The sequence below is a fragment of the Cajanus cajan genome, chromosome 8, assembly GCF_000230855.2.
Source record: "Cajanus cajan strain Asha chromosome 8, NIPB_CcT2T_4, whole genome shotgun sequence".
In the NCBI taxonomy this organism is placed as follows: Eukaryota; Viridiplantae; Streptophyta; class Magnoliopsida; order Fabales; family Fabaceae; genus Cajanus; species Cajanus cajan.
The window spans coordinates 23,587,350-23,609,799 of NC_138524.1; the positions used below are offsets into that span (position 1 = coordinate 23,587,350).

At 34.0% G+C, this 22,450-nt stretch overlaps 1 protein-coding gene across 1 annotated transcript; it reads right to left on the reverse strand.

The window, feature by feature from the left end:
• Nucleotides 1-21,161: 21,161 nt before the first annotated feature.
• On the reverse strand, nucleotides 21,162-22,247 carry LOC145950332 (uncharacterized). The gene has a single exon (XM_083061421.1). It carries the CDS (start codon nucleotides 22,245-22,247, stop codon nucleotides 21,162-21,164), a length of 1,086 nt encoding a protein of 361 aa, XP_082917547.1.
• Between the last annotated feature and the right edge of the window lie 203 nt (nucleotides 22,248-22,450).

Here is a 22,450-nt window from a genome sequence, read left to right on the forward strand (position 1 = left end):
AATACCTAGGTTGGTCACGTTAAACTCCAAGCTATTTTTCTCAGTATCAGTGATATATATATCTAATAAGCATTAATATCTAGTTGTTGTTCTTGTCATTTGTGTTCTTGTGAGATGATGACTACTTCAATGAAACCAAGAAAGTTTTTTATCTTCCTAATTGTTCTGACATTGCTTGTGGCGAGTTCAGAAGCAAGACTTGTTCCTCAGTTCTCAACAATGAACAAAAAGATAAATAGTAAGTTTGAGTTACGTGAACTAATCAACAACGTGAGAAATGGGAAGTGGCATGGAAAGAGATCAATGCTAGGTGGAAGGCTGGAGAGAGTTTCACCTGCAGGGCCAGACCCTGACCATCACTAGCCATATTGCATGTCAAATCAGTATTTGTTAGGAGGTGATGCAATCGTCAATCCTAACAATATCAATGTGGTATGATGCATGTTTTGCTTCACAATTGCAATAAAACAATGGAACAATGTAGTGATATAACTTTTGCTTATGTAAGGATTGAACCTTAATGTATTTTAATTTCCCTTCGTTTAATAATAATGTTTTTGAGAACTGTTTGAGCATATTCTTGGGTGGTGATGCATGTAAGAATGTTAAACCCAACATCTATTGCCCATGCTGCCAACTTAGCTAAATTGCATGAAGCTGCAAAATTCACTCAAAATGTGAATAAGTTCTATACTCCAATTTCAACTCAGTGACTGAGCAACAAAACAAATGTTGGTAACAACTAATTAAATCTCCAGGCCCAAGCTAACAAATTAACCCATCTTCAGTAAGGCTCCTAGAACTTATACCGTTGCTGAAATGGCAGTTAGGAGAGCTAAAGGGTTGTGTATGTTCTGTGATGAACCATTTACCCCTGGACACCAATTAAAGCTTATATAAAAGATCTCAACTTTTGGTGTTGGAAAAATGGATGATGAAGAGTCTGTGGATGAAGAAAAGTTGCTAGCACTCAACTCAATGGTCCTCATCTCTGAATGCTTTAACAGGAGTGCATAATAAGAAAATGTTGCAAATACGTACTAATGGATTTTTCTTTACTTTGAGGCCCCTACTTGTAATGTTTCCTCAAAAGAGCCTGTTCCTAGTATTCCGATGGAAATTCAAGATTTAATTGTTGAATTTGCTGACATCTTTGAGATTCCGAAACGCTTACCTCCACCTAGACCGGATTTTGATCATAAAATTCCTTAAAGAAGGCTCCAATCCCTTTAGACCTAATATTTCCATCTTTCTTTTTCACTAATAACATTGGCCCAAGATGATACACTAGACCTAATGAATTGTTTCTCTATCAGTTCCTATAATTGCTTCTTAAATTTAGTTAACTCGGAGACATCCTATAAGGTGCTATAGGTATAGGGACACTACCAGACACTAAATCTCAAGTGGTAAGCTAGTTACATCTGCTATAAATATTTTAGGGAACTCCCTCACTAAAGGAAGCTCACGTAATTCATTTTCCATCTCTCGAGTATTAGACAAGTAAGCATCATGTATATCTTTTTACTTTCTTTTAAAAAAGAGTTAATTTTGTTGGCATAAACAAAATCCATACCCTTGCTTTCACCAAAAGAAATTGTTTTATCAAAATAGTTTAACAAGACATGATTGAAAGATAACCAGTTCATATCAAGGATTGCATCTAGTTGACTAAGAGGTAAACAAATTAAGTCAACTACAAATTCAATAAGAACTTGCAAAGGACATTATAAATAAGTAATAAGAATATAAACAAGACTACCTGTTGGAGTTGCATGAATCAAATAATAAATTAGGAGAAGATAAGAAATTGAATTTTTGACTAATGAATAGATATCACGAAGGGATAAGTTACACAAAATTGAAGAGTACAACTAAAAATAAACTTCCACACGAACCATTTTTTTTTGGCAATTCAAAGTTGATTAGCACAAAACGTCATCCACCATTAGTTGCACCTACGCTAGCAACACAAGCAATACCACCCACAACCCCTATTGCTTACATAAGCAATAAGTATCAAAATAAACAAGCAAACAAAGAACTAATAAAAATAACCATACTATAACACAGAGCAACACAAATCAAAGTACAAACAGAAACATAGTAAAAACACATAACACACAAGTCCGATTTGAATATATTGACTCTAATACCACTAAACGTGACACCTTCTACTCCGCATGCATTATATAATAATTTTAAAAAGAAAATATCTTAGTTAAATAATTTCAAACAAAGGTAAAGATTATCACATTCGAAATTCCAATAGAATTAAATCAATGCCTAACTATTACAACTTTAAGGAAAGTATGTTGTAAGGAAGCAAACTAAAGCTCATAAAATAGAAAGCATGAAATGTAATCTAATATCCCTTGTATCATAAGTATTAGAGTTATCTCTTCAGCCAACTAGACTTCTCCGAAAAGGAAACCTCTTGCAACCACAAGGAAATAGGGGAGTGAGAACATATCTCACTTCGGCTACCAATGTAAAATAAGGCTAGGTAGCCATACACAAACAACATATAAAATAAATAATGATGCCTCTTTTCAAGCCATATATAGATAATAAGATAGTAATTTAGACCACACACTCATTTTATGTTTCATCTCATCATGATATAAATCAAATACAATTTATAAACACAAGCAATATGTCATGATCATACATAGACTAGACTCTCCTAAACTATATGCATGTGGCTCTAGTAAAAACATTTTTCCCTACCTGAAGGCTGAGTAATCTAGGAGTATATGCTGAGTCAAGCCATCTCAACACTCTCACTAGAAGGATATACTACTAGGATTTCCTTGGAATAGCTGAGTCGCGCAAGATACGCCTCATGCACACAACGGGCGAGATTGGGCCTTCCCAAGTCAAACTATCCCCAAGGATTAATTCCCAAGTTTTTACACAAAGAGGTTTTTTCTAGCGATGTATTTCGTATCATACCTATCACAAAATACAAATGCACATGACGCATGGTACTTAGAACTTAATGCATTACTACACAAATTCACTTATCACACATCATTTATAACACATCACACTTTATAACTTATCAGTTTATCACTTCATAGTTCATCACGTATACCACTTTTTCACTTATCACAATCATTTCACAGTTCATCATGTATCACTTTCACTTATCACAATCACTTATACACACAAATCACTCGCACATACACATACATAAGAAGTAGGTTCATACATAGAATCACGCCCAGTGAGACACACCCTACGTCGGGCCCGTACAAGGCCATGAGCCTCTAGAAGGAATTATGCTTGATGTGATCCTCCATGCACCCAACATTATGTGTCTAGAGGTTCTTTGAAGCTCTCGCATCAGTGTGACTACACTCAGGCCTGGCATCAACAATGCCACAAGTATTCCAAGTTTTCACGCCCAACGAGACCAGGCCCACACCCAGCGTGGTCGAGGCCATAGCATTTTGTGGTTCCCACGCCTAATGAGCCCAAGTTGTCGCCCGATGTAGTAACAATGATCAAATTTTCTGCATAATTTTGCGATTTTCAAATTTAAGGCTCCTATGATCTCTACGATTATAATTCATTAAAGGGTTTCTATAGTATAATTAATCCACATTAATTTAAGTCATGCAATTTACAATTAAATTCAAATTAATTCCTACCTAGGGTTTTAGATACATCCTTAGGGTTCCTCCGAAAATCCATAGGCACTTATAAATTCATGATTACACATCAGCTTTATAATCTACGCATCAATACTCATTTATAACATATCTAAAATATCTAATCACACAACAAATTACGCTAGGCTCGGGTTTAGTCCCTCACCCATATACATATGCACACAGCCTAAGGATTGGGGTTATCTTGCTACTTAACAATTATCCTACACCTTAGAGCGATGTTCTCATCACTTTCCTCTTACCTCGATCGACGCTAGCTTCAAGATCCTACTCTCTGAATTCCTCTTTGATTGCCTCCGGTTCACTTCCCTTCAGATCACAATGTACAGTCAGATCGCATGTGAGACAAACCTAATACTACTAATGAATTTAAACAAAACCCTAACTTTCACTACACACGTAGCCCATCAATAAAATTCCCAACTAATTAACCTTGCACATTTGAATTTAAAAAGATAGTAATAGATATTATTAAATAAAATTACTCAGAATATTATATTCCCCAATTAATTAACTAGAAAATCTTTGATTAATCTATTCGGAAAAAATGGGATATTACAACAACCCAAAATATATTCCTTGCATTTAGAATCATTAGGTGATTTGATTCAAATCAGATTTAGAAGTTATTTTCCAATCAAAATCTAAATCTCAATTCATAAGTTGAGTGATCAATTCATCTCAAGCATTAAACATAGAATCAAATCACTAACACTGAATAACAGGATATATATATATATATATATATATATATATATATATATATATATAAGATTACAAAAGAGTTTGATAGATTTACACTCAATCTCAACATAAAGGAACATTAGCTACTCATGATGGTGAGATCAATCTCCATTACAATAAAAGCTTAAGAAAAGAAAATGAGCCCAAGATCTTCAATCCCTAGAGGTCTTAAAATGTTTTCTCCTTTCTCTTCTTCATTTTCTCTCTAATCAACCATCCTTCGGTTTCTTTTGAATTCCCTTTGTTTATCCCAAAAATTCAAACCAAAGCATGGCTTAAGACATCAATCCACTTAGCCATTTATGATTTTGCTATGAAAAATTTGAATACTTCACTTTGGAAAAAGCTAATTCATTGAGCCCTTTTTGATCTCGATAAGCCCTTTCTGGTTCCAAAAATCATTACTCTTAGGGCCAAATTTGCTCAGCCCTTTTTTGTTTTGACTATGCAGATTTCCTACTGCAGAATTTCCTTACTTTCTAGATAAAATTTACTCAACCATTTTTTATTTGGCTAAGCATTTTATCTTTCTATATCAATTTTTCTCATTTATTTCTAATTTAGCTAAGCCAAATGTTTATAGTGGCTCTTATTTATTTTTCTTTGATTTTGTAAAGCAGAATTAATTTGCTTTGGCTTAACGCTTTCCATAAATTTGAAGATCTTTCGAGCTTGAACAAATCTGCAAGAAAACGAGGTTCATTAGTCCAAAAATTATCAATTCTTCATGACTAACTAATTTACACATCCTTTGAAAATTATTTTCTTTAAGTAAAATTGACCCTTATCACTCTGATAATAAGACATACTCTCATTGGATGTTTTTTCTCTCTCTCTCTCACATATATATATATATATATATATATATATATATATAGAGAGAGAGAGAGAGAGATGAGGGTTATAATAACACCGGTGTAACTTTTACTACGTATTACACCGCTCAATAACTTCATATTATATGTGAATTTTGTAAATCCAATCATTAGATTGAAAGTTCTTTACTCTTAAATCATATATACAAAATTTTATATTAATCCAAGATGATTTGATACTTCATTCTTATAAAACAAAATTGACGTAATATATTCATTTCAAAATATACTAAAATATAAACACTTTGATTACATTCAAGTTGTTGTTCCCAACTAGAGTTATAGGTCTTTTTAATAGTTTGGAACGGCTCGTTCCAGTTTAGGAACGACCCGTTCTAGGCTACTAAATCACTCTTATTAAGTTTTGAGCCTTCGTATAATCTATAAAAATCGGAGTGTTACAAGCAGGAATTTTCCCGGAGTTTTCAACAATGAAAAAAAAGGTTGATACTAAACTTGGCTTACGTGAACTAATCAACATTGTACAACACGATGAATGGCACCGAAAGAGATCAATTCTAGGTGGAAGGTAAGAGAGAGTTCCACCTGAAGGACCAGATCCTCAACATCATTAGCCATGTCAAATTGAAAACAAAGTTAATAAATAGTGTGTTGCTCCTTTTGTAACGAATCTAGGAAACAAGTTAAACTTGTTTTAACGTGCACTCTCTTTTAACTTTCTTCGAGGTTATGTCCAAAAGAAGTAAAAGTTGAAAGGTGGGGTATGATGCAACTTGCTGATGCTTGTCACATTTTCACTCATGTACTCTACTTTTATATACAGGGTCTTAGACAAATTTTATAACACATATTTTAATATATTTCATTATATCTATTTAATTATTTTAATTTTTTGAATTGAAAATTTTTAATTCAATTTTAATAATCAATTAATTTTTAAAATCTTATTTAATAATAATTCATTTCATCATTATTTCATAAAATATATAATTTATATCAATTGATTCTAAAAAATCAATTTAAAAAAAACTTACAATGACAATTATCGTAAGTATTTTAAATTATTCCATAAATATTATATGGATGTAAAAAAAAATTTAATAATGTTTAATACTTTTAATAAGACATTTTTTTTTTTGCTTCTTTTAATATTTTCAATTTAGAAAACAAGTCAATACTACTAATATTAAATTAATATTTATTAATACTACAAAAAAAATGTAAATTTCTGACGAACATAATTCACCGGTAAAAAGGAATCTCAATTTTCGACGGATGCAAATTCGTCGAAAAAAGGGGATCAGAAAAAAAATTCGTCAAAATTTTTGACTGATATATCCTTCGGTAATTATCCGTCAAAAATTGTTTGAAAATCTTTATATGATTCCAACGGATAAATCCATCAGAAAATTTTTATTTAATTTAATAAATTTATTAATGTAATAGCCCTCATATTTGTCCTCTCAATGATTCTATTTCACAACACTTCACTTTTCAGTGTGTTTTGTCCTTACTTGCACAATTTCTGGGAAACTTTCCAGAAGGCCACCCATCCCTGTATTACTCCAAGACAAGCACACTTAACTGTGGAATTCTGATGAGATAAGCTACCGAAAAATAGTGCATGTTGTCAATATAGGTAGTACAAATTAATTTATTTAAGTCATCCTCAACTATATAATCTCATACTTATACTATCTTTGGATCTCTCTCATTTTGGTGTGTCCTGACCATCATAAAATATAATAATATATATAATAATTATATTACCAATAATAATAATTATATTATATTTAATTAATCTTTATTTATATATACTTACTTTTATAATTAACAATCTACTTATTTCTATTTAAAATTAATATTATGATACAATTTAAATTATTTATTATAAATTTAAAAGTTTAAATAATAATTTATATATTTTAAAATGAGAAGGGTTATAACAAGACCGGTATAACTTTTACTAAGTATTACACCTCTCAATAATTTTATATTAAATTTAAATTTTGTAAATTTAACCGTTAGATTGAAAGTTCATATCACTTTATATGTTTATATCAAAATTTGTTAAAATTGAACAACAACTTGAAGGTAATCAAAGTGTTCATATTTTAGTAAATTTTGAAATGTATATATTACGTCAATTTTGTTTTAGAAGAATCAAGTATCAAATCATCTTGAATTAATATAAAATTTTGTATATATGATCTAAGAGTAAAAAACTTTCAATCTAACGGTTGAATTTATAAAATTCACATTTAATATAAAGTTATTGAGTAATATAATACTTAATAAAAGTTATATCGGTATTATTATAACCCTTCTCTTTTAAAATATTATTTGTATAAATTAAATTTTAACATTTTAAATAAATTATTAATTAACTTAATATATTTATTCCTCTTAAATCTAAGATATAAAATTTTAAAAATATATTTATCCTTGTTTTATTTTCTAATTATCAACCATTAATAAAATATTAATTTAAAATCTTATCTAATTATATCATAATATTTTCATATCAAATTTAAAACAAGATATTAGTTATACAAAAATATCAAGATCATATAGTAAATTGTCAATAAGATTCTAGTTAAATAATTTAAAATAACTAATTTTTCAACTATATTGTTTACAAATAATTTATTCCAAAGCTAATCATTTTTTTCTATATTAATTATTAGTAAAATTTAATAACTTTTAATTTAATAATTAGATCGATGAAATTTAACATATACCATGAGTCATTAAGCGGAGTAACTTTATTAAGAATTACTTGTGAGTCGTTTGATTCCTCATTTCTCTCTCTCTCTCCCTATATATATATATATATATTTAAAATTTTATTGATGATTTTTTTAATATATGATTGTCAATTTTTGTCAAAAATTCTTACATTTTCGACAAATATAAATTTGTCAAAAATATTCCATCAGTAATATAACTTTTTCTACGAATGTTTTTTCATCGAAAATATAATAAATTTTCTGATAGATATATATATTTGTCAAAAATTACCGACGGATATATCTATTGGAAAATTTATATTTTCTGACAAATTAGTATCCGTCGAAAATATAAATTTTCCAACGAATTTGCATCCGTTAGTAATATAACTTTTTCTACAAAATTTTTTCCGTCAGTAAAATCCGTGGAAAATATAAATTTTCTGATGGATTTGTATCCGTAAAAAATTATCTGTTGATAATTTATATTTTTCTTGTAGTATTAGTTGACACAAGTGTTAATAATCTATATTTCTTAACTAAGATGTTTAGGAGAATGTTCTATATATAGAATAGATTATGTTGGAAGAAAAAAAAATTTACCTTGTGTGTGTTCACTGCTATTGAAACTAATGTAAAAAATTTAATTTCATTCCATATTTTAAATTTTGTTAAAATATGTTATGAGTATAAGAAAATAAAATTATTTAATATATACATAAAATAATATATAAAAAATAAAACATTTTTAATGAAAATAAAATATATTAATCTTTAAATAATCTGTGATTTTATTACTCTGTTACTTTTATTAAAATATTTTTTATAAATAAATATTTATATATAGAGAGAGAGATTCAGGGCCTAAGACAGTGGTGTTAATGGCCTTACCACTGCCACGTTCCTGTTTATATAAATAGTATTCTGATGCTTTATTACATATATGAATAAATAGTGAGTCAATTCAGTCATGGAGGTTAAACTCAATTATGTGATTATATATATTATTCATTAGTGTATTTTAATTTCTGTCAGATTGCAGTTAATTTTCTCTTCCTGCTTTAAAATATTTGTTTTGCTATAGTTATCTTTAAACATTTATTATAGTGTGTATAAATATAATTTTTAATTAAGTGATTAATATAGCAACCTTTATCTTAAAAGTATTCGTAGTTAATATTAACCACATGTAATGTAATGTAATGAGTAGATGACTAAAGATCATGTTTACGATTTTTGGCTTTTTGAAAGTGAAGTCTTTTTAAAAGTTTATTATGTAATTGGGGCTGTTTTGTAACTAATTATGTCTTTGAGGTCATTTACATCGGTGTCGCTATGGTCCATAGCGACACCCATGACACGTGGAATTTTTTTTTGGTCTATGGTGGGCTTGAATGAGCCACATCAGTGTCGCTATAGGCTGGGCAACACAGTTGATGGACTAACAAAAATTATGTAGTCCATAGCGACACCCTCTAAGAAAAAAAAAAGAAAATAATGAAAATAATAGAAATGTAAAATAAAAATAGTAAACTGAGTTATTTATTATATATTTATAAAAATAAAATTAAGTTTTTTAAAAAAGTAATTTTAAAATAAATTTTACGTATTTTTTAAGAGATGCGTTATGGGCCATAGCGACACTGTGTCGCTATAGGCCATAGCGCCACTATGTTTTTCATTTTTTTTATTTAAATATTAACTAAATTATTTTTAAAAATATTTTCTTTCATATTACCAATTAAATATTAATTTCTATTTATAAACTTATTTTTTATGTAATTTGGTTACTTTATATATTTTTTTTTCCTCTAAATATTTATATTACGAACTAAATATGTATTTAATTATTTATCAAAGTGGCGCTATGGCCTATAGCGCCACTTTGTTTTTCTATTTTTTTTTTTACATATTAACTAAATTATTTTTAAACATATTTTCTTTCATATTACCAATTAAATATTAATTTCTATTTATAAACTTATTTTTTATGTAATTTGTTTACTTTATATATTTTTTTTCCTTTAAATATTTATATTACGAATTAAATATGTATTTAAATATTTATAATAGTGGCGCTATGGCCTATAGCGACATTGTGTCGTTATAGGCCATAGCGCCACCATTTTTTACGTTTTTTTTTTTAGTTTTTATTTACTTAATTTCTTTTTTTCAGATTTTAATTTATTTTATTAAGTTCTTATAATTTATTTATATATTTATGTTTTCTGTATTTTATTTTTATTTTTAATATTTTTTTTTGGTTTTTATGTTTTTTATTTTTCTAACTGGTGGCGCTATGGTCTATAGCGACGTAGTGTCGCTATAGGCCGCCACTTTAACAATTTCGTATTTTTTAAAAATGTTTACTTATTTTTTTTAAATTTTATTATTTTATATTGAAAATGGGGTGGTGTAGGCTATAACGACTTTATTGGAGCCGTTTTGTGTCGCTATAGGCTGTAGCGACATTAGTAATATGGCTTTCATGGCTTACCTGAAGAAAAAAAAAATGTCACGTGTCACCGGTGTCGCTATGGCCCATAGCGACACCGTTGTAAACAGCCCTAAAGGCGTAAATACTTTCAAAACAGCCTCATTTGCGTAATAAAGTTTTAAAACAACCCCACTTTGGTCAAAAAGCCACAATTCTTGTGTATACATATATCCGTCTTCTTTCATTCTTGAGAATTAGAAAATATTAGGTAATTTTTAACAACATATAATCTTTAATAAGGATGATAAATAAATGGATCGAATAATTTTTTTTAGATAAATCATAATGAATTAGATTAAAATAATTTATTAATCTATTTAAATTCATTAAAAATTTACATAAAAATCTGATTTTTTAAAATAAAAAAATTATCTAATTCATCTATTAACAACTTTTTCATCAATAGATATTTGATTTATCCATGAAAATAATGTTTTAAAATTAAACAAATTTTATTTTTGAAATATTTTATCATTCACTTTTCTTTATAAGTCATTACAGTCTTATATATAGTCTTTTAAAATTCATAAAACTTTTTTATATCAAAATAATTTTTTTAAAAGTCTCCATACAATAAACATCTTATATTATAATCCAACAGATTTTGAAAAAATAGTGAATGAATAACTAACCATCCATTAAGTTAAATTGATGAATTAGATCCAATCTATTATTTATTTTTATTACAATAGATATATTGAATGAATTTACTTGTGGATGGATCAAATGGATAATGGATAAATAGATTCATTTGTCACTCCTAATCTCTAACTTGACTAAAAGTAAAGTATTATAAATTTTTTTTATAAATTAAAAAACTAAAATGTATGTTATGTAGAGATAAGTTGAGATTCAATAATATCTAACATTTTTACACGAGAAATGCATCATTTCTTGTACTCATTGCATTTTGCTGAACATAGATACTTAATTAACACAAAGTCTTGGGCCATTATTGCTAGCTTAAATAGTGCCATGGATTATATTCAAATACCTCATTCTCGGTAATAATTAATATTTGAAACTATTGATATTAAGTTTGAACTCTCCCATTAACACGTTCTCCTTTCCATTCGACAACTAAAACTAAAAAATGCTTAGTAAATTGATTAAACAAGGCCAGAGACAACAGACTCAGTTAATTTCCTATGCATATACATGCAGATTAAGGCACGATTGAAGATTTGACATGAGATTCATCCTGCTATAGGACCACATAACTTGAAAGAAATCACATGAAACGAGCCAAACCACATAGGCATTCCAAGAAAATGCAAAGACGGCGTTTACGCCAAAATGCCAAATAGACCATCGATCATATAAGATTGTGGAAAAAGTATAAAAAGCTTTTCATGCCATATCTGCATTGATATGATATAATAAGACAAAGGTGGTATACATCAAATTAAAGGAGTGGACGAAAGTGTCTTTTGTCGTTACTTCTTTCTTACTCAATCTTTTCAGCAGGGTGAACTAGAAATTAAAAATAATTAGGTATAGTCAGCTTATAGATTAATCTTCATAAATTAATGGGAAGAAGAAGCTGCAAAAGTTGAAAATTCCAACAGAAAATACAACATTCCACATAATGACTTAGTTCTTTATGGCAACAAGTTGAAATTCATAAAGAGGGTAGAAGGAAGATCCCTAAAGAGACAAAGAGATAAAGGTTGCTTGGATGGTAGTTAATGCTTACACAACATTCCAATAGGACTCTAGTAATGCAACTTAAGGTGGTGTGTATTTAAGTTACTTGTTATCAACTTGGTACCCTTATGTTATAAGTTAGCCTAAACCCTAAACCCTATACATTAGATATTGAGACACAAAAAAGTCTTATGAAATTTAAAAGATTTTGTAGTAATTTAATGATTTTTAAGATTTTTTAGAAGATTTATAGAAATGTAATAACTTTTAAGATTTTTTTCAAAAGAGTTTTTTAATCAAGATTTTGTAATATGAATTTTTATCATAAGAATTTATAAGATTTCAAAGGATTTTATTGCATTTCAAGGGACAATATGAATTTTCAAAAAAAATAATACAATTGATAAAAAAAAACATAAATGAAAATATTTGAATAAAGAAAATAAAATCAATAAATTTTCTAATCTTTTAATAAACAATTGATTTTATGGTGTCAAAAAAAAATTAATAATTGATTTTGGTTTCATATATTTTTCTTAAGTAACATTTCTCTACATATAATTCTCTATGTATTTGTATTTTCTCATTCAACCTATTAAATTTAAATAATATATTTAAATTTATGATATTCAGTAACAGGTAGAATTGTCAAAATACATTTTTAATATATGTTTAAAATTTTGATATTTCAATATTAAATTTATTAAAAATAAGCATTTGTTAAATTTTAATAATTTAAAATTTTAACAATATATAATATTTAATAATTTAAAAATAATTTTAAGTATTTAATAATTAAAAATAAATATTGATAAATCATACATCAATATTGATAGATAAAAATAAAACTAAAAAATATTGATATATATATATATATATATATATATATATATATATATATATATATATAAAGATAGAAGTAGAATAGAGAGAGAAAAAAAAATGAATGAGAGAGATAAAGATTATAAAGAGAGAGAACCCGAAGAAAAAAAAAAGAGGAGAAATAAACAAAAAAAAAAAAAAAAAAGTCATGCAAAATTTTAGCAATTTTAATAAGATTGTTAGATGACTGAATTATGTGTAAATTTTATTCAAAAAGTCTCACAAAATTCATCCAATAAAACAATTCATTGAAATCTTTATATTTTTTAATACTAATAGACTTTTTTAAAATGAAAAAAAAAATCTTAATTAAATATTACCAAATTTTGATGTATTACTTAAAAATCTCAATTATCTTAATTAAATACTACCAAATTTTGATATATTTTTAAAAAAAAAATATTTATTTTAATTGAACAACACAAAAAAAAATTATATTGTGACAAAAACTTAATTGAATATCACGAGACTTTTAATAATATTTTTTTTAAAATCTTCTAAAATATCAATCTAATACATTTTATGAATGCATTTTAATTTTTGTTACTTTACACTTTCTTTTAGTGTTCACTTCCTCGTATAAAACTATTGTTGTAGTTTAATTTCCCTTCCCATATCACTATAATCTTTCTCTTGCTTAATAAAGGCGCTCAAGTCTTAAAAGTTAACACACGTTCAAGACTCTTCTCAAAGACAATTTGGACTACTTTTCCTAGTTTGAAGGGGCATGGATTGTGGACAATTTGATATGTAGCTGCTCACATATCAAATGTGGAAAATAAATAACCTTTACTCATATACTGATTTATTTTTTGACTTTTGTTTTTTTGGTTTGTTCTTGGAATATCCAGGGCCGATAGCAGTGACTAATCTCAAAGGGTGGGATAGCTGGCTCCAAGATTTAATGCAGTCTCTAACCTTGCTTAAGCGGATCAACCCCTACCGCTGAACCACATCCCTACCGCTAAACCACACGCTTGGAGTTTTTGACTTTTGTTAATATTATATATTTTTGGACGACTCTCTTTAAGTTAACATGTAGTTCCCCTTTTTTTACTTTAAAAAGTTAAAATAAAATAAGATAAAAATGCTTAGCAAAGTGAGTAAGGGTGTTTTTGAGTAGGCGTTGGAGAGGGTATCGTCCGTTGACATGAATCAGAATCTGAGGTTAAGATAAAATAAATATAAACTAACTCTACATTTATAAATTGATAATAATGGAGGGATGAAATAGAACTTTAAGACCACTTTAACCTCGTTTTGTAATCGGTATTATGAAAAGTGAAAGTGTGGATAAAATTTTTGGACCCAAGACTAATTCTATTTTTTTTTCTATATGCCCAGGAAAAAAAATTAAAAGGGTTTTACAAGTAAAAGATTAAATTACACTTACTTTTACACTGTTTTATTTTATTAAGGATATTTTTATCATTTTATATACATATTTAACTTTTGGTTAAAGTATTTTTTTAGTATGTAATTTTACTGAATTTATGTTTTAGTTTTTATAATTTAAAATAGACAATTTTTAATTCTTGTATTTATAGTTTTTAATTTTTTTTAGTCTTTGTGGTTATTTTTTTTGTAACGTTATTTTTGTGTAAGTAACATTGGTTTATTAAATCCATATGATGATGATATATTTATTTTTATGGATGATGATATATTACTTAATAATTTTAAAGAAAAAAAATTAATAGTGTGGATGATGTTATATGGACAGACAATATTTACTGTGGCTAAAATGAGATTTAAATGAATGGTCAAATTGTTGTTAATTATGTAGTAAATCATTAAATGACATATCACGGTCCAAAAAATTAAACACATCATTACCACATAAATTTAATAAACTTACATCACTCACACATAAATGATATTCTATAGAACCTAAAATAGTATTTTAACCTTAACCTTAACTTTTTCTTTCCTTTTAAACAACTAATTATAAATTACCATTGAACATGTGCATCAAATAACATGAAATTGTGGCATTTTAACTGGTGATCTTTGTAACACCTTACGTTTTTGTAATTAAATTAATAATTTATGTTATATTATAAAATTTAAAGGACTAATACTATAGAGTATTTTAATATTCAAATTATATATTTTTAATTAATTATATGAGGATTATTTTATAATTTAATGTTTTATTATTATTATTATAATTATAGCATCGGGTGACACTTGCTTCTCGTTGGGCACTAAGATGCTGAGAACAGGGTTCACTCCCTGCCCTATTAGCATCGACCATGGGACATGCCTCGCCGAGTGCTATTGAGGTCGTGAGTCTCTATAACACTCATGTTGGGTTGGATTAAGGCTCGTCAGACATGGAGGCTCCAAGAGAGTCTTTGCTACTATCTCCAAGAGAGTTATCCTAAGAGTTATGAGTGCTCTATGAACGAGTTGCATCAAGTGCTACCGTGTATGAAGATTGTTCCTTTACTCGAGTTGAAAAGTTTTTGTTGGGTAGTTTGAATCTTGATGAGTGTGAAATATGTATGTTTGAAAAACTGCTTGATTGAGAAACTTGACTCCAGTATGGAAAATTGTGTATATGGTAAAGTGTATGTATGTAAACAACAATTGTGAGCATGGCAAATCGTTTGTGTGGCAAATCATTGAGTATATGTGTGTGTGTATATACACATAGTGATTTCATGATATGAAAGAGTTTGTGTAACATGCATCATATTCACGTAAATCAATAAATCATCTCATATTCATTGCGAATATCTTGAGATTGGTACCACATACATGCAAATCGAGAGTCTGTATTCATTATATTACATACTTGCATGTAAATGAATTATTTATGATTAATGCAGTATGAATGAGTGATTGTGTTGATGGTGATGAATAAGTTATTATATTTGATAAGGATATAATATCATGCTAATATATAAATGTTGTATGGAGTCCATTGGCTATTCATCTTTTATTTCATGTCATGAACTAAAGTGAGAAATTTTCCCACTTCCTTTGTTTCCATGTCTTGGTTGTATGTATATTGTAGCAGGTAATGCTCATCAAGATTTTTATGATGTTAGTGACGAGGTTTAATCTTTGTCTAGAGAGTGCTTTGATAAAATGACATCAGGATTTAGATTTAGATTAGGACAAGATATGTTTAGTTTCATATTTCTGCATTAGTATGAAGTTTGTTTTAAAGTTTGTTATGTGAGACTCCTTACCTATGATGAAGGTTTCATTTTGACTATTTATGCATGAATTTGGATAACTTTATACCTATGTTATGAAGTTTTGAATTATCTACATATGTAGGATAAAAGGATGCCACAATCTTGAGTTCAAGTCTTAAATATACAATTACATCAAATAATAAAAAACAGTTTTGTTCCTGCATAGAACACTCCTCCTGTCGCTCCTTCCTTGCGATCTTCTAAGCCCTCGGTGCCGACCGAATGATATCTCCCAAGGGTGGGGAGGGTACCTGCAAAGGCACTCCAACGCTCAAGTAAGTGTTCGGTATATAGCGGAAAATATATTTATACTAGATAAAAGCGTACCTCCTTTATGTCACTTCACTTGTGTATTTATAGTGACATATTTGGGCCTGGTGGGCCTTCTGTCTTGGGATATGGGTAATACCTTAGTTAATCCTAATCTCTGTTAATTAGGTGCAATGATCATTATGTAATGAGTGACTTATCTCGCCTCTGTTCCATGTGGGTTACGTGTTCGGCCAAGCTTTTGGCCGAAGGGGGTGTTCGGTTGGTTGTATGACCGAAGAGGTGTTAGGCCAAGCTTTTGGCCGAAGGGGGTGTTCGGTTGGTTGTATGACCGAAGAGGTGTTCGGCCAAGCTTTTGGCCGAAAGGGGGGCGTTCGGTCTTCCTCCAAGTTGTGTGGTGGTGGCTCGGTCAGGCTCGAGGCCGAAGAGGTCTTCGGTAATGAGTGAAGTCGAAAGGGTCTTCGGTCATGGATGAAGCCGAAGGGGTTCGTGGGGGGTACTCGGCCTAAGGGGGTATTCGGCCCATCTGTTGGCTTAATGGTTTATTCGACCCGAGGGGGGGTGTTTGGTCTTCCTCCAAGTTGTGTGGTGGTGGCTCGGTCAGGCTCGAGGCCGAAAAAATCTTCGGTAATGAGTGAAGTCGAAAGGGTCTTCGGTCATGGATGAAGCCGAAGGGGTTCGTGGGGGGTACTCGGCCTAAGGGGGTATTCGGCCTATTTGTTGGCTTAATGGTTTATTCGACCCGAGGGGGTATTCGGTCTATTCACCGGCCTGAGGGGGGTACTCGGCCTAAGGGGTATTCGACCCATTTGTTGTTTTGATGGGTATTCGGCCTGGAGGGGTGCTCGGCCTAAGGGGGTGCTCGACCTGAGGTTGGATCCAGCTTGAGCGGGGTACTCGGTCTATTCACCGACCTGAGGGGGGTACTCGGCCTAAGGGGTATTCGATCCATTTGTTGTTATGATGGGTATTCGGCCTGGAGGGGTGCTCGGCCTAAGGGGGTGCTCGGCCTGAGGTTGGATCCAGCTTGAGGGGGTACTCGGCTTGAGGGGGGTACTCGGCCCATTATCCTGATGGGTACTCGGCCTAAGGAGGTGTGTTTAGTGTTGACTTTGAGCGGTGGTGTGTAGTCCCAGTACACTGCCCCCCCAAGCCCGAGGATGAAAGACAAAGGGGTTTGTGAGTGAACATGCAATTGGTTTAAGGCTTCCGTACGTGTCTAGGGAGTCGTATCTGTCCACGACTATGACCGTTGCATGCTTAGCCGATTAGTAAGTACTTGGGGGATTTTAATGGTTCGCTCTTCACTGAGCTAGAGTGCTCGGGAGGGAGTGTTTTCAACCTTTGCCGAGTGAGGTACTCGGGAGGAAGTGTTTTCAACCTTGGCCGAGTGAGGTACTCGGGTGGGATTTAATGACTCAACCTTAACCGAGCTAGAGTGCTCGGGGGGGAGTGTTTTCAACCTTGGCCGAGTGGGGTACTCGGGAGGGAGTGTTTTCAACCTTGGCCGAGTGAGGTACTCGGGAGGGAGTGTTTTCAACCTTGGCCGAGTGAGGTACTCGGGAGGGATTTAATGACTCAACCTTAACCGAGCTAGAGTGCTTGGGAGGGAGTGTTTTCAACCTTGGCCGAGTGAGGTACTCGGGAGGGAGTGTTTTCAACCTTGGCCGAGTGAGGTACTCGGGAGGGATTTAATGACTCAACCTTAACCGAGCTAGAGCGCTCGGGAGGGATTTAATGACTCAACCTTAACCGAGCTAGAGTGCTCGGGAGGGAGTGTTTTCGACCTTGGCCGAGTGAGGTACTCGGGAGGGATTTAATGACTCGACCTTAACCGAGCTAGAGCGCTCGGGAGGGATTTAATGACTCAACCTTAACCGAGCTAGAGCGCTCGGGAGGGAGTGTTTTCAATCTTGGCCGAGTGAGGTACTCGGGAGGGATTTAATGACTCAACCTTAACCGAGCTAGAGTGCCCGGGAGGGAGCGTTTTCAACCTTGGCCGAGTGAGGTACTCGGGAGGGATTTAATGATAGTGATGAAGTGTAGTTCTTCAGCCAGGCCGTGTTGTTGACACGGCTTGCACTGTTGGGTAAACTTCATGCAATCACTCGTGAGGGTGGGCCAGTGATAGCCGGCTCGGATAACTTTGGTCGCTAAGGTTCGTCCCCCTGAATGCGTTCCGCATATGCCCTCATGGATTTCACGGAGGACATAATGTGCTTGATCGAGTGCAAGGCATTTCAACAAAGGTGAAGAAACGCCTCGGTTGTACAGCTCTCCTGCAATCAACGTGTATCGGGCAGCTATGACCCTTAGCTTCCTGGCTGCGAGGTGATCATCGGGTAATTCCCCGATCAAAAGATGGTGTGTTATGCCGGTCATCCAATTGTCGTCCCCCTGTTGGACCTGCAAGCACTCAATTTTCCCGACGCTTGGGATTTGCAATTCTTGTTGTATAACACTGCGCAAGTGGCTAATTTTCTTACTACTGGCTAGCTTGGCCAATTGGTCGGCTCCCGTATTGAGTTCCCAGGGTGTGTATTCAATGTGGACATCTTTGAAGTTGTCCTAGTGTTTCTGGAAAGCATGGAAGTAAGAGTAGCGTTGGTTCTTTAATTTGGAAGGTGCCGTTGACTTGGCCCGTTACTACTTGTGAGTCGCTCCAACACTTGATTCTGGTGACGCCCAAGTCGTATGCCAACCTTAATCTTGCGAGAGGGGCTTCGTACTCAGCTTGGTTGTTCGATGTCTTGAAGCCGAATCGTAGTGACTGCTCGACCACCACCTTACCAGGACCTTCCAGTATAATGCCGGGTCCACTGCCTTGTTGGTTTGACGACCCATCTACATGCAGGGTCCAGACGTGCGGCTCGGGAAGGATTTTTGGGGTGAATTCACTTATGAAGTCGGCTATGCTTTGTGCCTTGATAGGTCCTCTTGGTTCAAAACGAATATCCAATTGTGACAGTTCTATGGACCAAGCAACCATCGGTCCGGCTAATTTGGGCTTCCGTAATACCTTGAGAATCGGGCTATCAGTCTTGACTACGACTTTGTGGCGTTGGAAGTAATGCCGAAGACGCCGGGCTGTGTGCACAAGAGCTAAGACCTTCTTCTCAAGGTGTTGGTACCGGGTCTCGGCTTCTTGCAACGCTCGGCTGATGAAGTATACCAGCATTTGTTCCCTTTGTTCTTGCACTAGGATCGTGCTAATGGCTTTGTCTGATATTGAAATGTAGACGATCATCTCTAGCTGGGTGTTTGGTTTAGCAAGCAACGGCGGGGCTGTAAGCATTGTCTTGAAGTTTTGAAACGAGGACTCGCATTCTTCAGTCCATTGGAACTTGCTGGCCTGCTTCAACAAAGACATTATGGGTCTTGACTTGTCTGCCATGCATGGCAGAAAAGGAGCCACTGAGGCTATGCGTCCGGCCAGTCGTTGCACTTCTTTTACCTTACATCAGCTTCTCATATTAACAATGGCCTGGCATTTATCGGGGAAAGCTTCTATGCCTCTCTTTGACAACATGAAGCCCAAGAACTTATCGCCAGCGACTCCAAAGGTGCACTTTGTTGGATTTAATCGCATGTGATGCCGCCTTCATTGAATATCGTTCCGAGATCCTTTACGTGATCGCTAGTGGAGGCTGATTTAATCACCATGTCATCCACATACACTTCCATTCACTTTCCTATCTGGTGCCGGAAGATCTCGTCCATGAGTCGTTGGTAGGTTGCCCCCGCGTTTCTCAAGCCAAACGGCATTACTTTGTAGCAAAAGTTGCTTGAATCTGTGATAAACGCGGTTTTCCCTTCTTTTGGTGGGTAGACGAGTATTTGATTATACCCCGAATAGGCGTCTAAGAAACTTAGCCTTTGATGTGCTGCTGCTCCGTCGACCAATGCGTCGATGTGTGGTAGGGGGTAGGCGTCTTTTGGGTATGCCTCATTCAGATCCGTGTAATCGGTACTCATCCGCCATTTGCCATTGGCCTTCTTGACCATTACCACATTGGCCAACCAGGTGGAGTACTTGACTTCCCGGATGAACCCTGCTTGTAGTAGTTTGATTGTCTCTTCTTTTACTGCTTCGACCCTCTTTTCTTCTGGGTGATGGGTTTGGCATCTCCTCACACGGAGAGCCGATGGCAGTGGAAGCTTGGGTCGATTCCAGGCATGTCGGCCGCCGTCCCGGCAAATAGATCCGAGTACTTTACAAGGATTTGCTTAATTTCTCTTGCTTCGTCCTCTGACAATTGAGAACTTAAGTACGTGACCTGTTCCTCTCTTGTCCCGAGTTGAAAGGGGATTGTTGTCTCGACCGGTTCAACTCGGTGCTCGTCCTCAATTCGTGGATCGAGCTCCAAGTCTATGACCGGACTCTGGTGGTGGACATCGCCAATGGCATTGACTTCTCGTCTCGGCTTTGGAGTTGGCTGCACCTTTAAGTTAGCGAAGTAACATTCTCGGGCCGTCAGCGTGCAGCGTGATGACCATGCCTTCTTCTGAGGGGAACTTCATAGCTAAGTGAGGGGTGGAGACGATAGCTCGGAGCTTATTTAGGGAGGGTCGGCCCAACAGGATGTTGTACGAGGTGTTAGCATTGACTACCACATATCGTACTTTGATCCTTCGCCTTTGTTGGTCGTCTCCAAAGTAGGTGTATAGGTCTATCGTCCCCCGGGTATCCACTCTTTCACTGGCATTTTCTTTACAATACAATTGTTGACCTCTACACTGATGACCATGGGGTCGTCTTGCACTGGGTCGACCCCTTTGAAGTCTTTGTCAGTGAAGGTAATTGGCGGCATATGGATCATTCCTGCCTGTGTTACTGCGTTAACTGATCTGATTGCTCTTAGGTGTCTTTTTCGTGCCGAAGATGTGCTTCCACCCCCTGCAAATCCTCCGGCTATTGTGTTTATGACCCTCCTGGGTTGATTCCAGTCTTGCTGCCTACCGTTTCTCTCCGGGGTCCTGCTTCGTTCCCTAGATCTGTGCCTTGAAGGTGCATTTTCATGGTTCCCTCTTCCGGACTCCCTCTTATCATGGAAGTTGTCGTATCTCTTCCTACCCGATGGTTGGGTGAAGTTTTGAAGATGACCAGACTTAACGAGATCTTCAATGCGATCTAGGAGGGCTGTGCATTCCTCCGTGGTGTGTCCCCGGTTCCTGTGAAACTGGCATGTCTTGATTTTGTCCGTGTGGGGTGGAGTCATAGCGCGGAGGGGCACCGCGAGGATTTCTGTGGCCAATGTCTGCTCCAACACCTTGGTCCTACTGGCGTTGAGCGGCGTATATTGTGCATATCGGGGGCCCCTGTTGGTTCTATCTCGATCGGGCGCGTCTCGAGGGCGAGGTCTTGGATGATGTTCCTTTTTGACTTCTTTCTTTCCGGGAAGAAGGTCGGTCCGGTTCTGATTTCTGAACTCGACCAACTCTTCCATCTGCATATACTTAGTAGCCCTTTGCCGAAGGTCGTCCAGATCTCGAGGCAGTTTTTTACACAGGCTGTTTACAAAAGGGCATAGCCTTAATGCCGTGATAAGGTGGTGCATTGCCACCGCTGGATCTAGGTCTCGGATTGAGAGGGTCACTTTTCCGAACCGTTCCATGAATGTCCTTATGAATGTCCTTAGGGGTTCCTTCTTTTCCTGGCGGGAATTGACTAATGCCATCAAAGTGAGCTGATGAGGTCGGCTTGTGGCGAATTGTATTACGAACCGGGAGGACAAGGTTGTGAAAGAGTCCACCATCCTGGTGGGAGTCTTGTGAACTAAATCAGTGTCGGTCCCTTTAAAGAGGTAGGGAAGACTTTACACATGATCGAGTCGTCACCGGTGTATAACCCGACTTGAGTAACAAATGCATCGAGGTGTTCTTCGGGATCGGCGGTTCCATCGTATTTTTCTAAGGCCAGATTCTTCCAATTGTCGGGCAATCGAGCTCCGGCAATGTC

Bases quoted from the DNA above. Each gene is read 5' to 3' on its own strand.
- LOC145950332 (XM_083061421.1), bottom strand. From the start codon at position 22,247: ATGGTGGACTCTTTCACAACCTTGTCCTCCCGGTTCGTAATACAATTC.